Raw genomic sequence first — 21,445 nt, 5'->3', positions numbered from 1 at the left:
ATCACCTTCTTCTGATTGACTTTGTTGAGGAATAAAATGTTGCATAATGATATATCCTGTAAGCAAAACTCTGGTCAGTTTTAATCAATTTGAAGAGTATTAGTAAGAGTGGTGCTTAGGAAAGTCCTTGGAGATGTGTGGACTGGCCTCTTGCTGAGAAACGTTAATAGGGTAATTACTGAATTGTGTTTAGCCAGGAAGATAGAGTTCACAGGATAGCTGCTTGGAGAAAACTTACTCATCTTCCTTCTGCTGGTAAAACGTGGTATCCTGGATTTACAGAAAATCTCCCAAAAGGAACTGGTGTAATAAATGTGTAATCAAGGAAAGGAGCATCATTCAACAGGGCTGATTTTAAGTTTACAGGAGCTCCAAATAACTCTTGGTTAGAAGCAGGTGAGCGAAGTAATTTAGAATATGTCCTGTTTTCTTTTTGTGTGTAGCGTTAGCTTCTTCTGAGAGCTGTGTGTTAGCAGAAGATTAGAGGAATAGAAAGTGTCTTCGGTCAAACTCTGACCTATTGGAAAAAGTCAGAAGAAAAACCAGGCTCCCTCTAGTTGCAGAACTGAAACTATTGAGCAGACGTCAGATATCTGAACACTTTGACAACCAATAATTTAATCTGCATTGACCACTGATAATGAGACGATAATGATACATTGCCTCTCAGTCATGTATTAAAACCTAAGTTAGATTCTAGGATTTGTGGGGGCGAGATGGGGAGTTTTTATTTTCCTGCAGCTTACATAAAAATTGATTTGTCCTGCAGGTTTCCAGAGGACGAGTGTTTGTAACCCTGAAACCAAAAGTCAGGAGCACAGGCTTGCTGTGTTGTCCTGCTTACACTGAGGGACTGAAGGAAGCTGGTGGATTTCTCAAGTGTAAAAAAAAGGAGGGGAAAAGACAAAAAGGAAGTGCACATTTCTGTGATGACGTTCTCAGTAAAACATGCTCTTTGTTTAAACTGTCCTGGTGAGACACTTGATACACATCCGTGTAGTGTTTACTGCGGGGTTTTCTCTCTCTGTTGTCTTTTGGGGCTATCTTCATCTCCTACAGGAGGATTTTTCTTTTTATCTTAACTTTAATTTCCCCTCAGCCTCTTCCATCTCTCTTTAAAAGCAGACCACCATAGGAAGAGAGGCCACGAAGTACGACCCAGTGCGCTGGCCCTTCAGAAGGCTATAAAAGGCAGCAGGTTCAGGCTGGGATACTGACCTTAGCACAGCCAGTTGTACCTGAAATAGATCAGACGAAAGTGTTCCTCACTGGAAGATGAACCATGTTTGCTCACGATGGAGGACAGTTGTTAGTTTGTGCTCATTCCTCAGCTCGAACTCTCTAGACTGGCTGCAGAGGAATTGGAGTCGCTTGTGCGTGGAGTTTCAGGAGATATGGATGGGCGTAAAAGTGTCTGAAGTGCAAACTTGAGGCTTGAGAGCGACCTGCAGCTGAAAAGTAGGGTTTGCTGAACCATCTTGTGTTGCTCCTTGGATGTCGTGGTGTTCCCTCCTCCCCCTTAGTTCAGTCTTCTCAGTGATGTCATGGCATTGCCATGGTTGGATGATGCCACAAGGGAGTAACTCTCTGCTTCCATCAGTCTTCCAGTTGGTGTGGGTCGTCGCAGCCTGGCTTTTGCTGGGTCTGCAAGGCTTCGTGCCAGCTCGGGGCAATCTCTCCCGTGTGTTTCACGCTTGTTTGTCAGTACCGTCAACATGAGGTGCAGGTACCGTTACACCAAGTTCTGGTGCCTCAATGCTGCAGGCAGAGTAATTCTGGTAAGCACCCTCTGAACTTGCAAATATGGCAGAGGTTTAGTTTAGGGAGAGGGCTGAGAAGGTGGGGGGTCAAATCCCTTATCCCTGGAGGCAGCGTGGATGCGGGGTGTTAATGGTGTTGGATGTTGGGACCTCCAAGACCTTACCCAGCTTTGGTGTCTCACGGCAGCCTGAGCTCTTGGTTGCTCCAGAGGATGTGGAACATACTAGAAATGGCAGAGGTCAGTGCAGGCTCTCTGCTTTGATTAGGGTTGCTTTTTAGAAACGTTCATGCTCAACTGATAAAGGCTCTTGGCAGCCTCGTGATCCAAGGCAAAACATTTTTTCCCGAGCGATTCTCCATTAGCCATGACTCTTGTGTGGAGGTCCCACTGCCTGCCTTGGTGTGGTTGGTATTTCTCAACAGGGTGGAAGGCCCTGGAAAACAGGCAGGGAAAGCTGCTGCTGTTGAACCTGCATCTTTTCTGTGAGCCACTGTAGGTGTTACCAGCCTGCTAAGCTGATGCTGCTGTCACTGATTTTCTGCTTCGTACAGCTTGTTGATTTTGATAGAAATGGCAGAGAAAGGTTTTTGGGAGCATGAGTGGTTTTATTTTCTTGCCTGGTTTCAATGATTAAATCCAATATGACCATGATCCCAGCTGACTAATTCTTAGGGAAAATGATTCCCCTTTCCCAGCATTGTCCATCACTAATACAGTTTTTATAGCCAACATGACAATCTGCTTTGTAACTTTGCTGGCTGCAGAGACTGCTTGCCCTTGCCTTTGGGTAACGAGGGGTTGGAGACATGAGGAAAGAGCGTGCTCTTCTACCAAGACCTAGTTTCTTCACTTCAGTGAGATCCCATCCAGATTCAGCCTCAGGGAGGTGAGCAGCTTGTTCTCTGAGCCCGCAGGACGGTGTTACGAAGCTGCTGGCGCTGGTCAGCATCTTCTCAGCTTGGCGACTTCCAGGCCTCCGGGGTCTGGTGGTCCCCGTCCTCCGGCCAGCCTGCCGATGGTAGGGGAGCAGCTGCCGCCTCTCGCTGAATTCGCAGGGCCCAGTCGGGGCTTGTCTTTGTACCGGCGCTCAGCAGCCAAACAATAGTTTGTGCTCGCGGGGCCATGTGGCGAGTCACGTGCGCGGTGCTGTTTCTGCCGGGGTCCTTGCCCATCTGTTCTCGGCTCTTTCTGGGTTATCAGGCGCGGGTCCAAGTCCTCACAGGCAGCCAGCTCCATGGCCAGAGATTACGAGCACTAACCTTCCTGGCAGGAGTGGTGTGGCTTTGCTTTTATGCAGATTAGCCATGTGCTTCTCACTTCAAGGCGTTCCACAGGAAAAGACGTTTCCTGTGTTTGGTTCTCGGTGGGCGGCTCCGGCGCGTTGTACCGGCCGGGGCCGAGCCTGTACGCGTCGAGCGGGCTTGGGAGAGGGATTACGGCGTGCTGCCCCCCCTTCCCCTTCCACCTCCACTGCTACGTCACCACAACACAACCACACGCGCGCTCATACTGTTGGTGTCATTCATTCAGTGCCAAGATTGCTTTAAAAAATTCCCTTGGCCCCAGTTCAAACAGGAGTACAGCTGGGATGTGTTAGATTTTAGGCAGTCTGCCCTCAATTTGAGATGAGTTATAAATAGCAGTGCCGACTTCCTTAACTACCACTCTCCGAGGTAAAATGCAGGTTAATTACTGTGGGAATCAATTAGGGCTTCTCTCGGTTAAACAGCCAGTAATGCTTTTTATTATTTTTTATCACAAAACATGGACAACAGATCTGGTCAGGAAAAAGATCTCAAATCCAAGGTGAGAGCTTAGGGCTTTTTTAAATGGTTTTTTTGGCCTTTTTGGTTTTTTGGGGGTGGCTGAGGAAACCAGTTGTGGCCAATACCCATGTTTGCCAATAATTGAGTGATGCTGATTTGAAACTGGAGAGTTCCGTGAATCACTCTCCTTCCCATTCTTCCCCTGGCATAATAAAATACAAATATGTAATAAGGTAATCGGGGAAAATAAAAATTGCATTTTTCTATACAGCTGTGGAGGGCTTGGCTCTTGCTTCTGAAGTGGGATTTGCTTCTTCCCTTTACTCGTTTTCCTGCTGGGACCATTAAGCAAGTCCCCTCCAATTTAACCAAACTGTTCTTTTGAGAGGCCAAATTTCTCTTCTGCTGGACAAAATCTCAGGAGAATTGTTTGTGGAATCCTCTCATCTGCTTAGAAGTTGGTTGGTTTTTTTTGTTGTGTTTTTTTTTTTTTTAGGAAAGCTCTGGTGTCATTTTTGAAGAATAGCTGGTTTTCACGGTGCCTTTTCATTTAGGGGTCTGACATTATATATACTGATTTGGAGAGCTTTTGAACTCGGCAATTTAAGCTCGCTTTGGGCTTGCTGTTACAAGCTCTTAGTCTAGAAATATCTTAAAATTTTCTCGAAAGCTCAGCAGTTTCTCTGGAGCACCGGCTGACGGTCGCTTTTGTTACACACCGTACCAAACGACTTTGCTTTTCAAAGTTTTGACTGGTGACAGGACCAAGTTTTGGTACTTAACAGTGTTATAAAACAGCAGAGATACCAAGAGTGAAGGGAGAATAGAAGCAATTTCTATGAATGCAAGGAGGTGTAAGCAGGGGGTCTGGACTTCAGTGATCAAGGAGCAACACTTTCTCTCAATTATGTCTCTCTGTGGCAGGGCCTTTGCTTTTGAAGTGTAATCACAGTAATCTACTCCTGTGGTTTCCTATTGAAAGGATTTCCCATGTATCAGTCCAGAGAAGAATCTCCAGCCTTTTGCAGTCGGAGTTTGGTATTTCCTTATTTATCCTGAAGTGTTCTTGCAAGTGAACAGGCGTCGCTTCCTCTTGGCTTACCCGTCTCGTGTAACACGGCTGTACAAAGGACCCGTGCAGCACCTCCGCTCCCCCCAAAGTCTTCGCACGAGCTCTTGGATCGATCTGCACTTCACTGCGTTTCAGCTTTGACTGTTCTTTTCTTGAGGCGCGTGTAGTTAAATTACCTAAAAGGATTGAGATAGCAGATTCGAGTAGACTTCCTGATGGTAGGCTCTTTAAGCCAGAGCAACGCTGGGAAGACTGAGAGCAGTTAAAGCCCCGTCAGTGAAAGAGATGTGTGTCTTTAATGGGAGATTTTGAAGGGAGAAACAATGCGTTGCAGCACTTGAGATGTACCCGGCAGCCCCAGGGAGCACGAATTAGCCTGTTGGTTTGCAACAAGTCAGGAGTGTGCGTATGAAATAGTTCCTTCATTAGAGATTAATTGGCATTTACATTTCTTCTGTTTATAGAATTTTATCTACAAGGCTGTAATTTTAGAGTGATGCTCTTCATGTTTGTTTTTAGCATCCTCTGTGCGCTAGGGCCTTGTGGAAGAGTGGCAGTTCAAAGCAGCGCAGTTTGGAAACACGTCGTGTACTCCTACGCTGAGCAATCAAGGTGACCGCTTGGTCACATCCTGGAAATATGTTTGGGGTTTGTGTTTTGGGTTTTTTCTCTTTTTTTTTTTTTTTTTTTTTTTCTTTTTCTTTTATGGCTGCATAAACGGTTCCAAATGTTTCTTGAAGTTTTTTAACAGTCGTCATCCTTCCTGTAGGAGTAATGGAAAAGTGGATCTTCACCTTGTTTCTATCCTTCCTGAAGATATGGTTAGCTTTGCGGGTGACCACAGACAAGAAAATCTGTGCAGAGAAGGCAGCATGTGGTGTGTGCGTATTTAAAACAAAACAAAACACAAAACTTAAAAAAAAAAAAAAATTCCCCGAAGAGGAATGTATTTCAGAAGCTGCCCTTGCCAGCAGGCTGTGAAGGTGGGGTAACAACCAGGAGGAAGCATGTAACGCACAGAAAAGATGCTGAAATGTTTGGTCAGTAACCCCCAAAGTTGCACTGGATCAGGTAGAAGAAGGAAGGAGGTGTGTGTTTGGGGGGTGGTGAAGGAGAGGTTTGACTTGTCAAAAGCTAGGGGCTGGGAAGCACTCCTGGTGGCACTGTTTTTACATACCAAAGAAGAAAATGTGGGGAGGGAAAAGATGTCCGTAATCTAAGGTGATACCCACAAGGCAAGACTCAGGAAGCATTAGGGACAATCGCTTGAAAGATGTAAACACAATTTGCATCCGTTAGGGTATATGAAAGCTCTGCATGGGTGCTGCCATTCAGGAGGTAAGTCACTGTAGCTCTGAGGATTCAGACTCCAGCCATCAAAGACCTCTATTTTTTTTTTCCTGACCCCCTGAATGGCAGCTCCTTTTTAGCACATGGTACAAAACCCCGTGTGGGTGCATGGTGTGGTCTGCGGGGTATGGCCATTTGGGAGCACAGGGGTTTAGGGCTTCTCTGGGCTTCCTCCTCTGAGGTCCCGCAGCTTCTGCCTGTGTTACTCCTTAGCAGTAGCATCTGTGATAACTGGAACATAAAACATGAAACGTAACTTTTTCAAAACTGTTTTAGCATCAGTGTGGACAAAAATGGAAATGTCACCGAAATCGGGAGGAATAACATCCAGCACAACTGGGCATGGCAGGACATCTAAACGCTGCCTCGATAGAGAGAATCGTGCTGGTGCCGTGCACGTGGTCATTTGCAAACAGCTTCCGTAGGACGGCAAACGCCGTATTTGCAGGGCTGTCCGGGACTGAACTGGAGTGGAGGAGGGGACTTGGACCTGGTCCTCAATGGATTTATGCCATATCGGTGCAAATTTGTTGAAGAGAGCCCAATTTCAGTTGAGTGGGTGGCCCCCCTCCCTTACCAAAATCAGGTTGCTTTTCCTGCCATCTCCATTAAATGCCCTCCCCAGCTCCTGTTGCCCCACAAGAGTTACCATTAACTCCCCGTTGCGCCCCTACTTACTCCGTTTGGCGTGGGCTCGGTGCTGTGGCTTGCCTGGCAGGCAAGATGTAGCAGACAGCTGGTCAAACAAATGTTTTCAGGGTCTGTGTGTTGGGACTTCAAGCTGTGCTGGCTGTTGGGGTAGGATTTTCTGAAGTGTAGCATACTGCACGAACTTTTTTTTTTTTTTTTTTTCCCCCCCCTAGGAGGGTGGATTCTGCAAACATAACTGAAATGCTGTTCTGGTCTCCGGGATTCTTCCAGGTTTCCAGCAGGAGCTGGCTTTGTGCGGTATTTGCTTGTGCGGGCCTGTAGTGCCACTCCTCAAGCACCTGATCTCAGCAAGAGAGGGTGGATCTGTACAAATACCACCCTAGGGCTAGTTGCAGGAAGGAATGGTGTAATAGAGAGTCCATTGTCATGGTGATCTGGTGGAAAACATCTAATTGGTATTAGTTAGGTCATCAGGAGATCAGCGAACAATTCTTATTCAGTCCGAGTGATGGAGGTTAAAGACTGCGCCTGGGATTCATTTAGAGGTCACTACACCAAAACAGTCCTTGCTTTAGTATGGGAATAATACGGCCTAGGTAGAAAGACTGTGTTTTGAGGTTTATACTATTTTCAGGAAATTTGATTGACTCTTCTTATGTCTTGGCTCCAGACAGGGGTAGTACAGATTAGGAAGCCCTAGGAAAGTTGCATTTATTCACTCATCTCCTCACGTCTGCTCTAAAACTCCAGGCCCTGACTTTCAAGGCTGACAATTTTTTTTTTCTTTCTTGCATCTGAAGAAATTTGATTTAGAAACCTTTATTTTACCAAAGGCAGCAGACACAAAATGCATGTTAAAAAAAAAAAAAAAAAGGGAAAAATGGAGCTGCAGTCTTAAGCGCTGTGCATGTCAGTAGCACTGCCCAGTGTTACTACATCATAGGGTTTAATTGAAATGCGTAAGTGTAAATTAACAGGCTGTAGTGTTTTGGGAGACCTTGGTATATGTGAATGAAGCAGCATTTCTCAGGAATATTTAAATTTTCAGCCTAAATTTACCTTGTTGTGGAATATCTGGACATTAAACTACTACCTACTATGGGGAAAAGCCACTTACACTGATAGTTCATCTTTCTTAATGATCCTTCCCTGTTTCTTTCCTGTCCTCCGGCCACGGGAGATATGTCAGCATAAAATGACTTCTTCTCATTGGGTTTGTTCTTTCTGAAATGTCTGTAGGTTTGAAAGGGCAGCGGGAGTCCTGCTGTAATTCGGGATGTAACTGTGGGGCTAGCACCTGAGAAGAGACAGACGAGCTTCCACTTCTCTGCGCCAACCTGTTGAAGTTTTCTTCTGGGGTTTTTGGGAAGTTGTGGATGATTCTTTTATGTAGCTGGGTGCACAATGTGTGTCGCAACTTGCTTTGCAGCCTTCAAGCCCAATGGATCAGATGGGGAAGATGAGGCCTCAGCCATATGGAGGAAACAACCCATACACACAACAACAAGGACCTCAAGCAGGGCCACAGCAAGGACATGGCTATCCAGGACAGCCGTATGGGCCACAAACTCCCCAGAGATATCCCATGGGAATGCAAAGCAGGACGCAAAGTACAATGGGCAGCATCTCATATGCACAGCAGGTAGAGCACCTAAGCTTCTGTAGTCTCTATTTACAGCAGGGGCAGGCAGAAGAGCAACAAAGTACCGTGTCTTCTGAAGGGCCCACCTTCAGCTGGGTTGGAATCAGTTGCTTAGGTAAAATGGCATTTCTTCAGGCTACATCTTGCACCACACCTGGATCCAGATGTGATCCATGTACAAGGACCTGTGGAATCCTTGCTTCCAAGAGAGGCAATGGCAGAGCAGTGAATCAAACACGGGAAAAATAGCGAGGGGGGTAAGATAGTCTTTCCACTGTGTTCTGTTAAAGACACAGCTGTTCTTGACAGAAGAAACAGGTCAGTTTTGGCTCACTATGTGATCCAAGTGGCTCCTGCTGGACTGTTGCAGGATCCAAAAGGCTGCCTTTTTTCTTTTTTTTTCTTTTTGGAGCAAGCAGTCTTTACTTTCAATATTACTGTCATTGAAGGGTGGTGAGATCGGGATCCCTAAAAACATAATTATGGTGCCTATTAAAATTTTGTTACTGCCAAGAGCAATGTCATACACAAGTGACTTTTGCTGTTGTCTGCGAAGTGTCTAGGTAGTGGCATTTCCAGTAACATTCCCAGTTAACTGCTCTGCACAGGTCTGAAATTTTTTCTTCTTGAGCATAATGTTACTTTGTGTGTGTATGTAAAATACTGGCATAACTCTACCCTCTTCTTCTGTAGATTCCTCCTTATGGGCAGCAGGGCCCCAGTGCATATGGGCAGCAAAGCCAGACTCCATATTACAACCAGCAAAGCCCTCATCCCCAACAGCAGCAGCCTCTGTTTTCTCAGCAGCCTCCATCCCAGACCCCTCACTCTCAGCCTTCTTATCAGCAGCAGCAACAGCCTCAGTCTCAACCTCCACAACTTCAGACATCGCAGCCTGCCTATTCTCAGCAGCAATCCCAGCCGCCCCATCAGCAGTCCCCAACTCCATATCCTCAACAGCAGTCCACAGCCCAGCAACACCAACAGAGTCAACCTCCCTACTCGCAGCAGCAGTCACAGTCGCCCTACCAGCAGCAGCAACAAACTCAGCAGACGGCTTCCTCGGCTCTTTCTCAGCAGTCATCTTCATACCCCCAGTCACAGCCGCCGCAGCAGCAGTCTGCGTACTCCCAGCAACGCTTCCCCCCTCCTCAGGTAGGCTGTGTCCTGCTTTGTTTCCTTCTGTAGGTGATTTTTAAAGAAACTTGAGCAAATCCTTTTCTTTGTGTGTTAAAAGTCGGTTGAACTACACGTCAGCAAACTGGCTGGAATGATTACGGTAATAGATGTGCTGCCTTCTCTGTTGTGTCTAGATCTATATCTCTTACAAAGAGATGTGGTGGTAACAGGCTGGGCCGTGCTAATACTGCAGTTTTGAAGACTACTGTCAAGTAAATGCTGCTGTTTGGCAATAACCAGTCTAAAGGATTTTGTACTGGAATGGTTTTCATGCTGTGGTCTGTGGAAGTTCTCCAGGTGGTCTACAGAGCTACTTGGCTTAGCACAATAGCAGAGCACAGTTTGCAGAGTGACACATAGATGATGACGGGAGAGTTTGCTCTTAAATGTAAAACTTGGCTTTAGGGAGGACAAATAAAGCAGCAAGTGCATGGAGTTGAAGATAAAATCATGAAGCAGATTTTTTTTCTTTTTAATAAATTGTTTTTATTTTCAGCAAGGCGTAATAGAATTTTAATAGTTGTGTGAAAAGCTAGCTGGCACTTTTTGGCAAACATTGCAGTGCACCAAAGGTAGCTTTTGAAAAGTGGAAGATTTTAATTGACTTGCTTTGTTTGTATAATGAAGTACTTCGAGCTATTGTAAGATGTTAGAAGATCAAGAAGCGAATTGGGCAGTCTCCCGGGACAGTCTCTGTTCTTCAGGATCTGTAATAAGGGAAAGCTGGAGAATTACCGTTTTGTCGTGTTCCAGACTTCTACTCCCAACGCTCTCTGTAGCAGTCCAGCAGTGTTTGTCCTGCAGAGCAGCAGGCGTGCTGGCTTGAACTCTTTGCTGTCTTATTTCCTGTTTTGGGCAACTGTCACCGAGGGTGCATAATTCTTCCATAATGTGAGAATATAGCAGAGTGATTCCAGCAGAGCCTTTATTTTATTCCCATTTGTGGTTTTTTTGGTATTTCTTGATGTTTCAGGAGTTATCTCAAGACTCATTTGGGTCCCAGGCATCATCTGCTCCCTCAATGGCTTCCAGTAAAGGGCAAGAAGATATGAACTTGAATCTTCAGTCCAGACCTTCTAGCCTGCCGGTGAGTGGTGAGCTGATCTAGAAGTGAATGGGGCGAGGGCAATCAGAAGCACAGCAGGATAAATTAGCACTGGTAGTATTCCACATGGAAATGGGAATGATGGAGGCTGCCTGTGCTTTTTACTAAGTCATTAGCTTCTGGCTTCCCACTGGAGATTAAATGTAATTTACAAAAGTAATGGATTTGAGAGTAAAGCTTAACCCTAAATATACTGGTCTGCATGCTCTAGCGAAAATATTTTTTTTGAGCTGTTTGTAGTGTCGGAAGTACCTGACTGCTGCTGGAGTAGACCCTGACCTCCAGGGGAAAGCGTCTCATTTTTATTTTATTTTCTTGTTCCTTCAACCCACTGTTGGTTAGCAGACTGGCAGCGCGGTTCCGTTCCTGTGTCATTGGATTCTTATACTGCTGATTTCTGCTTCTTTGGTCCAATCTGACTGAACAGTTGATGAAAAAGACAAGTTTATTAGTACCTGGTGTGAGGAAGATCAGTCATGGATAGCTCCTTCCTTGACAGATGGAGAATCATGTTTTCTTTTGCGTTCTAAATCTGCTTGCTGTATGTACAGTGAACAGTTGGGTATGAGATTAGTACCTACTGTTCCAGCAGCTTTTTGGACCAGAATAGTTTAACTTTGGTTTAGAACTTCATCAAGAAAATGGAGAAGGGTTAAAAGTTTAGATTAGTTTGCACAAGTTGGTCTGTGCCTCTGACTTGGAGGAAGTTTTGAGCTGCTGAGTTGTGATTTTTGCTGGTTACTTTCATTGTAACCAGTAGGAAGTGAGTGAGCTTTTATTTTTTTATTTAGCCGCTGGCGAAGTCAGTTTTCTAAGCAGCAGTTGGATTGGTCAGAGGAGAGTGAGCTGTGTATACAGCAAAGTTATTTTTGCTCTCAGCAACGAGAACAGCTTTGTTGTGAGCCCCTGGAAATAATTCCTTTGGATTGTGGGTACAAATTGTCACCCAAAATACGAAGTGATTCTAGTTCTGACCACCTAATGGGAGTAGTTGTGGGTTGTTTCTTTTTTCTTTCTTTTCCTTTTCCTTTTTTTTTTTTTTTTTTTTTTTTTTTTCCTTTTGGACCCTGATTACAAAGATTTAATTTGTTCTGAGGCCTGGGGGAAAATCCTTTTAAATAGCATGTTTCTTTCCACTCTGCCTCTCCACAAGTTCTTCCATGTGACCCATCTTCTGGCGAAGAATGTAGGAAAAGTGAAGCCACTGAAGTAATTGAAGAAATTGCTGTAGCTCAGAACGGTGGGAAGTCCTGTTCAGTAGCATTGTTGATAGAGCCTTCGTGAATCGTACCAATCAGCGCCCTCTGACTCAGATTATAGGAATTAGTTGCTCTGCATAGCAAAAGTGGCTCCTTCTCAGCACCAAGTGGGAGTTTGTTTTATACCTTGTGGTTAAATGTATTTGGCCCCTTTCAAGTTTTGCCTTTTCCCAAGCAGTTTAAGCAAAGATACCCATCTCCGCTGTAAGAGCGAAGGAACCTAGAAACGACGGAATTTGATCCAGTTTAAAAGTTTTAAATGTCCACCAATTCCTGATCAGGTACTTCAGAGGTTTGCTGGAGAGAAATCCAAGGTGCAAGAAACAGATCCAGCTTTAGAGTTGGCTAGCCATAAAGCTTGCTTCTGTTTTAAACAGACTTTATAGTCCTCTTTTTCCTGACTTTATCTCTGAATAATTTGCATTTAAGAAATCAAGCAGTCTTTATTTTACCCAACCCCGGTGTATTTTTGGGCCTTCTCTTCCTTGCTAAAAATTAAAAAAAAGGAGACCCCCTGCAGAAACTCACCCTTATTCATAATTCCTTGATTTCTTGTTCGGGTCTTGTAGGACAAGACCAGCACCCCTGTCTGTAAATTGAGAAATGCATCAGTGGTGCTGTGGAATGGTTTAAAGAGAGGACCTCTGAGGTGCATGGAAGCCAATTCTTGGTTTCAGTGATCAATCTCTTGCACAAAGTTTGGCCTGGGGATGCTTAGAAACAAAAGAACTACGTGGAAGGCTGCTATCAATTTCTTTTTATCTTCCTTATATTGCTCAGTCTGTCTGGTTTAGAAAGTTTTATCCTACTCGGGAGGATTCCTGGATCCCTGTTTTGCTATTATGTATGACTTGCAGAAGCATAGTTTGTTTGTAGGCTTTTAATTTTTTGTGGAGTTCTGAGCCCTTTTCCAAGCCTCCATGGGCACTGTGGAATAGCTCACTGGGCATCTTGGAATCGGGGCAAATCGTGCCATGCATCATCTTTAATTAAACATAGATCAGCAGGAAAAGGAAAGGAGGTTGCTGCTTTTTTGGTTCTTATAACGTGTTAAATTTATATACCCGGTGCCTTTATGAGTCTTTGGCTTTTACACATTAATATTGTACGTCAACATTAATGTTAGAATTCTAAGCAATAAGGGGGGAAGACATTTCTTTGGCTGATCCTATCACCATTTCAGGAGGCGGTGGTCTCCTAGACAGTGACATTGTCAAGTTGTTCAACTCCTGTGAGCTCTTGCTGGCTTTGTTAGGATCTGCCTGAGAAATGGCACGTTGATTGTTCTGGGTGGGGGTCTTCAAGGTATGTTCCCGATAATGATTTTGGTGTCACTAACAGAACTTTTTCCTGACAATATTCCAGTATTCACACTTGTAACAGCAGAAGAGTCAAATTACTGATTTCTCTAATGCTTTGTCTGCTCATTTGTAAGTAGCAAAATGTCTGGTCTTCCATTTCTGCTTGTGTTACAGGCTGTTCTAGCTTAAGTATTTCCTGGTTTGTTGTTCCCTTTGCAAAGATTATACTTGCTGTGTTTTGGGGGAGAATGCAGCTGCTAACCTGAACTCACTGATGCCTTTTAAAGAGTAGTGCATCCATGCGAGTGTCCTGGCTGGTACTGTTTTCCTGTAGCAGGCGAGGTGAAGAATTTCTCTGAAGAATTTGCTGCTTCCCTAGGGAGGCTCTGTCAGGGTTGCAGCTAAACTAAACTTAGATTGTTATTGTGTATGGGAGAAGTGAAGTGTAGTCTTTTGTGTCTGGGTGTAATAGAGGAATGGTAATCCTTAGTATAAATCTCTTTCTCCCAGGAGATTCCCTAGTCTCTTCTCCTTAGCAAAGAATTCTTCCTGGCAAGTTGTATCCAGTTTATTTGGTGTCTTTACCTTTTGAGGCTTGGATTGTAAGTCTGTCAGAGTCAAATATTTCCAGCTATTAATTTCCTTCTGCTTAGACATGGAAGGTGCTGGTAGCAAGTACAGGGGAAGCAAATAGGGTGCTAGGACATCCATTTGGGTTTGGTTTGCAAATCAGGTCTGCTGCAAAGTTCTCTGGACTTTTGTTGAGAGGAATTTTGTATCTCATTATGAAACATGCAACAGATCGTTATCTTGCCCGGGCTCTGTCTTATGGGCTGCCTTGAAGGAGTCGAGTGCGAGTTCTTGATGTCTTTGGGATGGATGAATAGAGCATTGAGACAGTGATTGCCATACTGGGCTGTTTATACCTTCCAGCCATAGAGGTTTTGATCTGCGGTGTTAGGACTTCCAGGTTGGCCCCAAAAGCCACTGATTTGATACCGGTATATACTGGCTTGTATTTGCTTTTCACTAGGCCTTCTGGGATTTCTTCAGGGAAGCTTTCCTATCTGTGGAAGCTGAAACTTTTGCGAGAGGTATTGTTTTCAGCAGTGCTTTGATAGGAAAGGCTCTCCGTGGGGTGGGACTTCCGAACCAGGAGGACTGGCAAGGTTTTGGAGGTCCTGAAACAGAAAGGTTGCGTTTGAGTTTTTGTTGCAGTGAATACGTAGTGAAGCAAACTGGGGCAGCTTGGACAGAAGTTTCAGAATTCCTACCCCAGAATGTCCTTAGTTTGTTTTGGTCAGTGTCCCGTGTAGCCTGAGGGAGAAACCCCATCCCTGTTCTGGGCAACTTACTTTCATCTTGACGTGGAGTGGGAATCGCTTTAATCTCAGTATTTTGCACTACTGGAAAACTGTTTTGCTTATTCAGCCATGTTTCATATTTGGTTCATCTCTGACTTGTCAATGGAAGAAAGGCATATAACGAACCGAAAACAAATTGCCGATCCACGTTTAACTTTTGAACATGTGTTCTGGTCTTGGATCTTTGCAGTATGGATTTAGCAAAATTAGGTTTTGTGGGGAGAGGAGAGGAATGAGGCTGCAGAGTTTTGGCTTGTACAGAAAGAACCCTTCTGTGAATATCCCCAGCAGTTGCAGGGTATTTTTTATTTGATTACCTCTTCCTTTCTGAAGTAGTTTCTGAATTTGGATGCTGGAGGTTGTCAGGGAAGCACCGTTTGGATTTTCCGTTACAAAGTGGTCATTTCACTTGTATTCACTTGAAGTGGAATAAAGTTGAGCTCTGTCAGCTGCGTCCCCTGACCTGGAAGTAATCAATGCAACAGGCTGAAATGCAGCAAAAAAACCCTGTCTCAAAGCTGCTGTGGATGAGAAGGGAGGTGCAGCCCAGGAAATGAACGTTTTCTTAAAAATTCTTTGAGCTCAAAATTAATCATTTTGACAATTTTGTTTGGGGGAGGGGAAAAGAACCTTTTATAGTTGAATTTGCTAGTCACTTCAGGCTCTTTTTTTTTTTCTTGTTGCAGTGAATACGTAGTGAAGCAAACTGGGGCAGCTTGGACAGAAGTTTCAGAATTCCTACCCCAGAATGTCCTTAGTTTGTTTTGGTCAGTGTCCCGTGTAGCCTGAGGGAGAAACCCCATCCCTGTTCTGGGCAACTTACTTTCATCTTGACGTGGAGTGGGAATCGCTTTAATCTCAGTATTTTGCACTACTGGAAAACTGTTTTGCTTATTCAGCCGCGTTTCATATTTGGTTAATCTCTGACTTGTCAATGGAAGAAAGGCATATAACGAACCGAAAACAAATTGCCGATCCACGTTTAACTTTTGAACATGTGTTCTGGTCTTGGATCTTTGCAGTATGGATTTAGCAAAATTAGGTTTTGTGGGGAGAGGAGAGGAATGAGGCTGCAGAGTTTTGGCTTGTACAGAAAGAACCCTTCTGTGAATATCCCCAGCAGTTGCAGGGTATTTTTTATTTGATTACCTCTTCCTTTCTGAAGTAGTTTCTGAATTTGGATGCTGGAGGTTGTCAGGGAAGCACCGTTTGGATTTTCCGTTACAAAGTGGTCATTTCACTTGTATTCACTTGAAGTGGAATAAAGTTGAGCTCTGTCAGCTGCGTCCCCTGACCTGGAAGTAATCAATGCAACAGGCTGAAATGCAGCAAAAAAACCCTGTCTCAAAGCTGCTGTGGATGAGAAGGGAGGTGCAGCCCAGGAAATGAACGTTTTCTTAAAAATTCTTTGAGCTCAAAATTAATCATTTTGACAATTTTGTTTGGGGGAGGGGAAAAGAACCTTTTATAGTTGAATTTGCTAGTCACTTCAGGCTCTTTTTTTTTTTCTTTTTTTTTTTCTTTCTTTCTTTTTCTCTTTCCATATGGGACTTCCTGCTTCTGTTTGGTTTGTATTTGGCCTTTTGAGCTTGTCTTATTGCTTGCCTTAAGAGAAGGATTAGTGATGTATGCATTTCAAAGCAGGGTAGTTGCATGCTGTGGTGCCTGGGCATCACAGTGGATATGCAGATAAACACACCAGCACCCGGAGGCTTGCCCGGGAGCACAATACCTGAAACACTGGTATTGGAGAGATTGGTGCATTCCAGTTTATGCTGATAGGAAGGTTTCTATCCCAAGTTATGGTGATATGGGAAGTTGAAAATGTTTTTATCCTGACCAAAGCTCCTCTTCCTAAGCTTTTCTTGGCGTGTGATTGTGGCCATTGTTTTTGTCTGGTTTCTTGAGAAGACTGTGCCTCTTTTTTGGTAATTTTTAAAATTTTGCTAATAACCTCTACAGCTGTGGAGAGCGTGGAGCGCTGCTCGCAAAGCTACCCTAATCTTCCAGCCCCTCCAGTGACATGTTTCGTGCCTGTGACCTGCTTCTCTGCATTGCTCAGTTATTTGTCCATGTGGCAATTTTCTCTCCTCCCACCCCTTCCTCTGAGTTTGAACTGAGCTCATCCGACCCGCTACTCCGTGCTTGGGAGGAAACTCCCCACCCCGCTCCACATTGCCCGGGCCCGCTCCGGGCTGCACGGAGCCCTTTGCCTCTGATAAACGTCCCTTTCGAGACGATGCCGCGCGGAGCCGCTGATGCAGCTTCGCGGGAGCCTGCGCTGGCAGCGGGTTGCTCTATGCTCGATGCCGGGCTCGTTTCCTGTTTCTATTCTGGTCGCGAGCAGCTCGGCTCTGCTTCCTGCCTGCACGCCTCGCACAGATTCCCCTAACCCCCAGCCTTTCATTTTCTTAGGAGCGATTTCGGTTACGGGCCCAGCTGAAAGAGGAGACGGCAACCTCCGCGTGGAGGTGGGCGGCAGGGACGGCTGGCAGCTCACACGGGAGAGGACGGGCTCTTGTTCTTCTAGGCCTGGGCAGAGTGACTAGGCGGGTCAGTGTTTAATCAGGAAATTGCTGTAGGATGACCAGTTCTGGTCTTGGATCCTGAACAATAGTCTGTGCTCTATCACACGCATCCCCTGCGCTGCCGCAGCCTGAAAACACGGAGCTGCTCTGTGCACTGCAGCTGCTGAAGTGCACGTCTCGCGAGGTGACCCTCCACTTTTAAACACGCTTTCGAGAAGCTCGTTGTTGTAGGGCAGGGAAATCAGGTTTTTTTGCTTCCTTTTTGCTGCTGACTTGGTGTCATTGGAGACCCCTTAAAATGTGCGGAAGCTTCTTGTCGGTCAGACATACTACCCTCATCCTCTTCCCTCTCCATCAAAACTTAACCCTGCCAGAGGTCCCACACTGTGCAGGAGAGGAAGAGTCCACGTTCGTGTGACCTTCATCTGCTGTGTGGAGTGGTTGCAGGGATAAATTAAGGTGTTTAACTTTGGCTGACAGTGCTGCGCGCTTTTTAAATGCTGCCACACCTGAGCTTTCAGTTTACAAAAATCATTTTCCTGTTAATGTCCTTTTGGTGTGCTGGATTGACTTGTCTTTGGAGACGTGCGCGATTATAAATGTTGTGGAGAAAACCATTTCCACATGGTGCTCAAATGTGGGGCATGGCAGGGGCCCAAGGCTCGGTCTGCTCTGCTCCCTTCCTGCGGCGGCCACGCCACTTGGATGGGCTTGTGCCCGCACCCGGTGGGTACAAGGTTCGCGCTGTGGTTTCAAACAAGTCCTGGTAAGTGGAGGAGGAGTTGTGTAATTGGTTTTTATTAGAATTTTGAATCTGGGCTTACCCAGGAAAATAGAAACCTTTACTTAAAAAACAAAACAAAACAAAAACAACACCAACAACTTGAATTTCCTGAAATGACAAGAAGTGACATCTCTACGAATTGACTGTTCTGGCACCCTGACCCCGAGGGTAGCACCGGGCATACGTCAGCGTCTGGCCTGGGCCAGGTTTCCATGGTTATGTTACCTCTTCCCGTGCACGCTCGCAGCTCTGAGCCAGGGCGAGAGGAGATTTTCCTTGATTCTTTCCAAATGTGTCTTCAGTTTCTCTGTCCCATCCGGATCAGCGGTACCTGGGCACGGGTGCAGTATTTCACACAGGCTCTTGACTGGAAGTGGTTTCTCTAGAGATGCCCTGGCTGACAGTGTCGGGGGGCTCAGCTGTAGCCCCCCAGGTACCACGGACTTTGGGAAGGAGCTGCCAGCTTTCAGCTATCTCTTCAGCAGCTTTTTTTCCAGCGAGAAGACCTTCAGATTCATCAGGCTTGCAAATACCTGACACCTTAGAAATCTTTTCTCTCCTAAAAACCTTCCTTCCTTCCTTCCGCTTTTTTAGAAATTGATTCTGTCACTCTTAATTGTTTCAAAGAGGCTGGTAACAATACTAAAACCTGAGCTGTCTTAAAATCCAAAGTATTGGCCTGAGCAGGGGCCTTTTTAACTTTCTAATTATTTCAGACTCCTGCCTTTGCTGCATTTCTTTGCCCACCCTAACTCGTGTGGTTGGCATGGTGGCATAATCACATGCTGAGATGACTAAATGCTTTGGAGTCTAAATTGAACGCATCGGAGACTGGAAAGCGCCTTCCAGAGGAAGCACTGCTGGGGAATTGGAATATCCTTACGGCTGGCAAGAAGAGGGTAGCTTCCTGCCTCTTACGTGATTTAGCGTTTTGTATGATCTGGGGTTTGTCTTCAGACTGAAGTAGAATACTTAAAACCCTCTGGAAGAAAAACAAAAGCTCTTTAAATAAACAGGTTGTGGTCTGTCATCTGAGACCCGTACTAGTTTCTCGCTTGCACTTGCCTTCCCACAGCGTGGTGTCAGACCAGCCTTTCCGATTGATGTGATCAACTCATAGGTCTCGCTCCCCCTGCATCCCTAACACCTTCCACAAAACCAGCATTGCCGAGAGCATCTGCTGCTGCGCTGTTGCTGCTCATTGTGCCTGGGGTCCTCCGTGCTTCTTTCCTGCAACTTGATTTAGGGTCAGGGTTAACTGCCCAAGCTGAAGGTTTTATCCTTTTGTATGGCAACGCTGCTGCTGGATGGCCGGGCCAGCTTCTGTGTTAGCTGAAGTGACACTGCTCTCTCAAGTAGAACTTCAGCACTTACCACTGCTGCTCTGAGTACTTTATATTGTATCGATGTTTGGATAAGCAGTATTTTTAAGAAGCTGATCAGCTTTCAAAGGGTTAAATGGAAACTCTTCTGGACGGTTTTGCTGCTGCATTTCCCAGGGTCCTGCAGAAGAGCTCAGCACCCGGCGCTGCCTGAGTGGGAACGCTAGCCTTCCACATGGTGGGTTTTCCCTTCAGCGACATCTTGTTCTGAGGATGAATCATGTTACTCCTTCTATACTTTGTGCTGCAACTACAGCTTTTGAATCTCTCCTCTCCAAAGACCGAGAATATGAAATTTGTTAGTCTGTTCAGTGTTTGAAGGGGGAGGAAAGCCCCCTTGGCTCACACCCCCCCCCCCTTTTTTTTTTTTTAATTTTATTTGGAGGGGGAAGAGAAGGAGGGGTGGCACAGGGTAGGAGCAGTAGATGTGATTAAAGCTCCTGCCGAGTAGATCTGTGGGAGTGGAGTATCGACCTCTGAAAAATCAATGGCTGCTGCGGTAGCAGCGCTGGCTGTTTTGCAAGGTCTCCCGTTGCAGGAGTGTAGTAAAGCCAGCAGCACTTCCGTCTGTCGTCCTCCCTTTTTATTTTGTACCTGCTTTTTGCCAAACGACCAGTCTCACCTAGATTTACTGAGGTGGATTAGAACAGCAGCTTATTTTTGCAATCAGAGTAAAATTTCTTGTGTGACACTGAGCCCCTCCTCCTGCCAGCCTCCTTTCCAAATGCTCTTTTTCCTGCAGTGCAGCTAGAGCCAGCAGCTTCTACCAGTTTGTCTAAAGCCAGCCTGGAAGAATGAGCTTTTCAGCTTCTTTCCTGAGAAAGGAAACTGCACGCATCTCTCTTGCATGTTCTAGTCCCCATCTTAGGTTTGTAATTGTCAGCGCTGATGCCTGAGAGGAGCTTAAACTCCTCGTAAGGGAAGGGAATATGGACTCCATCGAGCAGAGGCTGAAGCCTTGATAGTGTTGCCTTCCTGATATTTGTTTTAGTGGGCAGGTGTTTTTCTCCTGAAGTAGTAAAAGTCTAGTACTTACTTCCTTTACCTAAGGACTGTTTGGATGAGTAAGTGGTACATAATAGGACTTGAAGGTTTTTATGCATGCTTAGTTTTGTAACCAGGATCTTGGATTTTTCTCCAAAAGAGCTTGCTGCAGAACCTGAGGACTGTCTAGTTTCTAGTTGCTCATGTGACGTCCTTGCTCAGATCAGAGGTTGAGCTTCTGAGGGGCCAAAATCAGTGATTTCATAGCATAATTAAATCCCTTTTTTCCTTCTGATTGCTGATCTTGTCCCATTTTGAAGGGGGATACAAGAGAAGAGGCAAGGCCATGAATTTAAAAAGCTTTCATAAAACATAGAAGTGTACTGTGCAGCTCGTACTAAGGTGGCAGTGATCTTCCTTCTGGGTATTCCGTATTTCTTACGCTGGAAGAAGGTGATCTTTCCCTGTTAAACTAAAACCAAACTTTTCAGCGCCTTGGAGAGGAAGAGGTAAGAGCTATGTGGCAGCTTGTGTTGCTAGGCTTTGGTTCTATTTGATTAGTCTTTAGTCATCTCGGGTAGCTTGGGAATGTGGATGAACGTGCTTCCCACACATGTATGAATACAAAATCAGTAACAGGTAAACTGGCAGTGTAAAAATATGTATTTTTGGTTTCTACCCCGCTCCTCCCAAAGTATGACAGGGTACAGAGCACACAGGAACAGAGTATGAACAGCATCTTTCACATCACTTTAAATTCCAGAAATGTTCTAGATGTGGTGAGAGGTTTTATTGGAGAAACATCCTGAATGCATCCTTCCTCTTCCTCCCCTTTGTCTCTTGTCCAGCCCATGTGCACACCAAGAATGGTGATCATCTAGAAGATGCTTTTGGTGTTGTAAAGATGGAGTCGTTATCTTCTGTGCAATAACCGATTGTAGAAGAGCAGAGTGAGGTGAATGGTGGTCTTCCTTGGGACAACTTTTATATTTTTGGGATAGGACAGGACTTGGAAATCTGCTTTGGCTTTGGTATAGTTAATTTTTTTTTTTCTCACGGTGATGGTAGGTCTTTACATTCTCACCCAGGGTGTTCAGCAAGCCTGCAGCTGCCTACCAAACGCTGAGAGCCAGTGCTCGGTGGGTTTCGTGTTTGTGGTGATAAGTGCTGATGGTTTTTGTCAGAATATGAAAGCATTGAAATTGAGCTGGTGGTGATGCAGGGCTTGCAGGAGCGTGGGCCCTTTCCAGTGTGCCTCTGGTAAGCTGGACCAGCTTGGTGACTGAAGAACTCCGTTCTGACTCTCTGATTTGTCA

General features: G+C 45.3%; 1 protein-coding gene across 3 annotated transcripts in view; it reads left to right on the top strand.

The window, feature by feature from the left end:
- ARID1A (AT-rich interaction domain 1A) overlaps positions 1-21,445 on the top strand; it is a 55,618-nt gene that overhangs the window by 6,186 nt on the left and 27,987 nt on the right. For 2 of the 3 annotated variants that reach the window (XM_035903989.1, XM_035903988.1), the window contains 3 exons: positions 8,031-8,243; positions 8,937-9,398; positions 10,396-10,509. In XM_035903989.1, the coding sequence (XP_035759882.1) occupies positions 8,043-8,243; positions 8,937-9,398; positions 10,396-10,509 (777 nt within the window). In that variant the 5' untranslated portion in view covers positions 8,031-8,042. Of the gene's footprint in view, positions 1-5,386; positions 5,422-8,030; positions 8,244-8,936; positions 9,399-10,395; positions 10,510-21,445 lie in introns of those variants that run through there. The other variant, XM_035903987.1, reaches the window with a different exon arrangement.

This window comes from Egretta garzetta, unplaced genomic scaffold (assembly GCF_000687185.1).
Source record: "Egretta garzetta isolate BGI_Z169 unplaced genomic scaffold, ASM68718v1 scaffold101, whole genome shotgun sequence".
Lineage (NCBI taxonomy): Eukaryota > Metazoa > Chordata > Aves > Pelecaniformes > Ardeidae > Egretta > Egretta garzetta.
The sequence above is the reverse complement of the archived record's forward strand: the minus strand, read 5'-3'. Positions and strand labels throughout refer to the sequence as shown.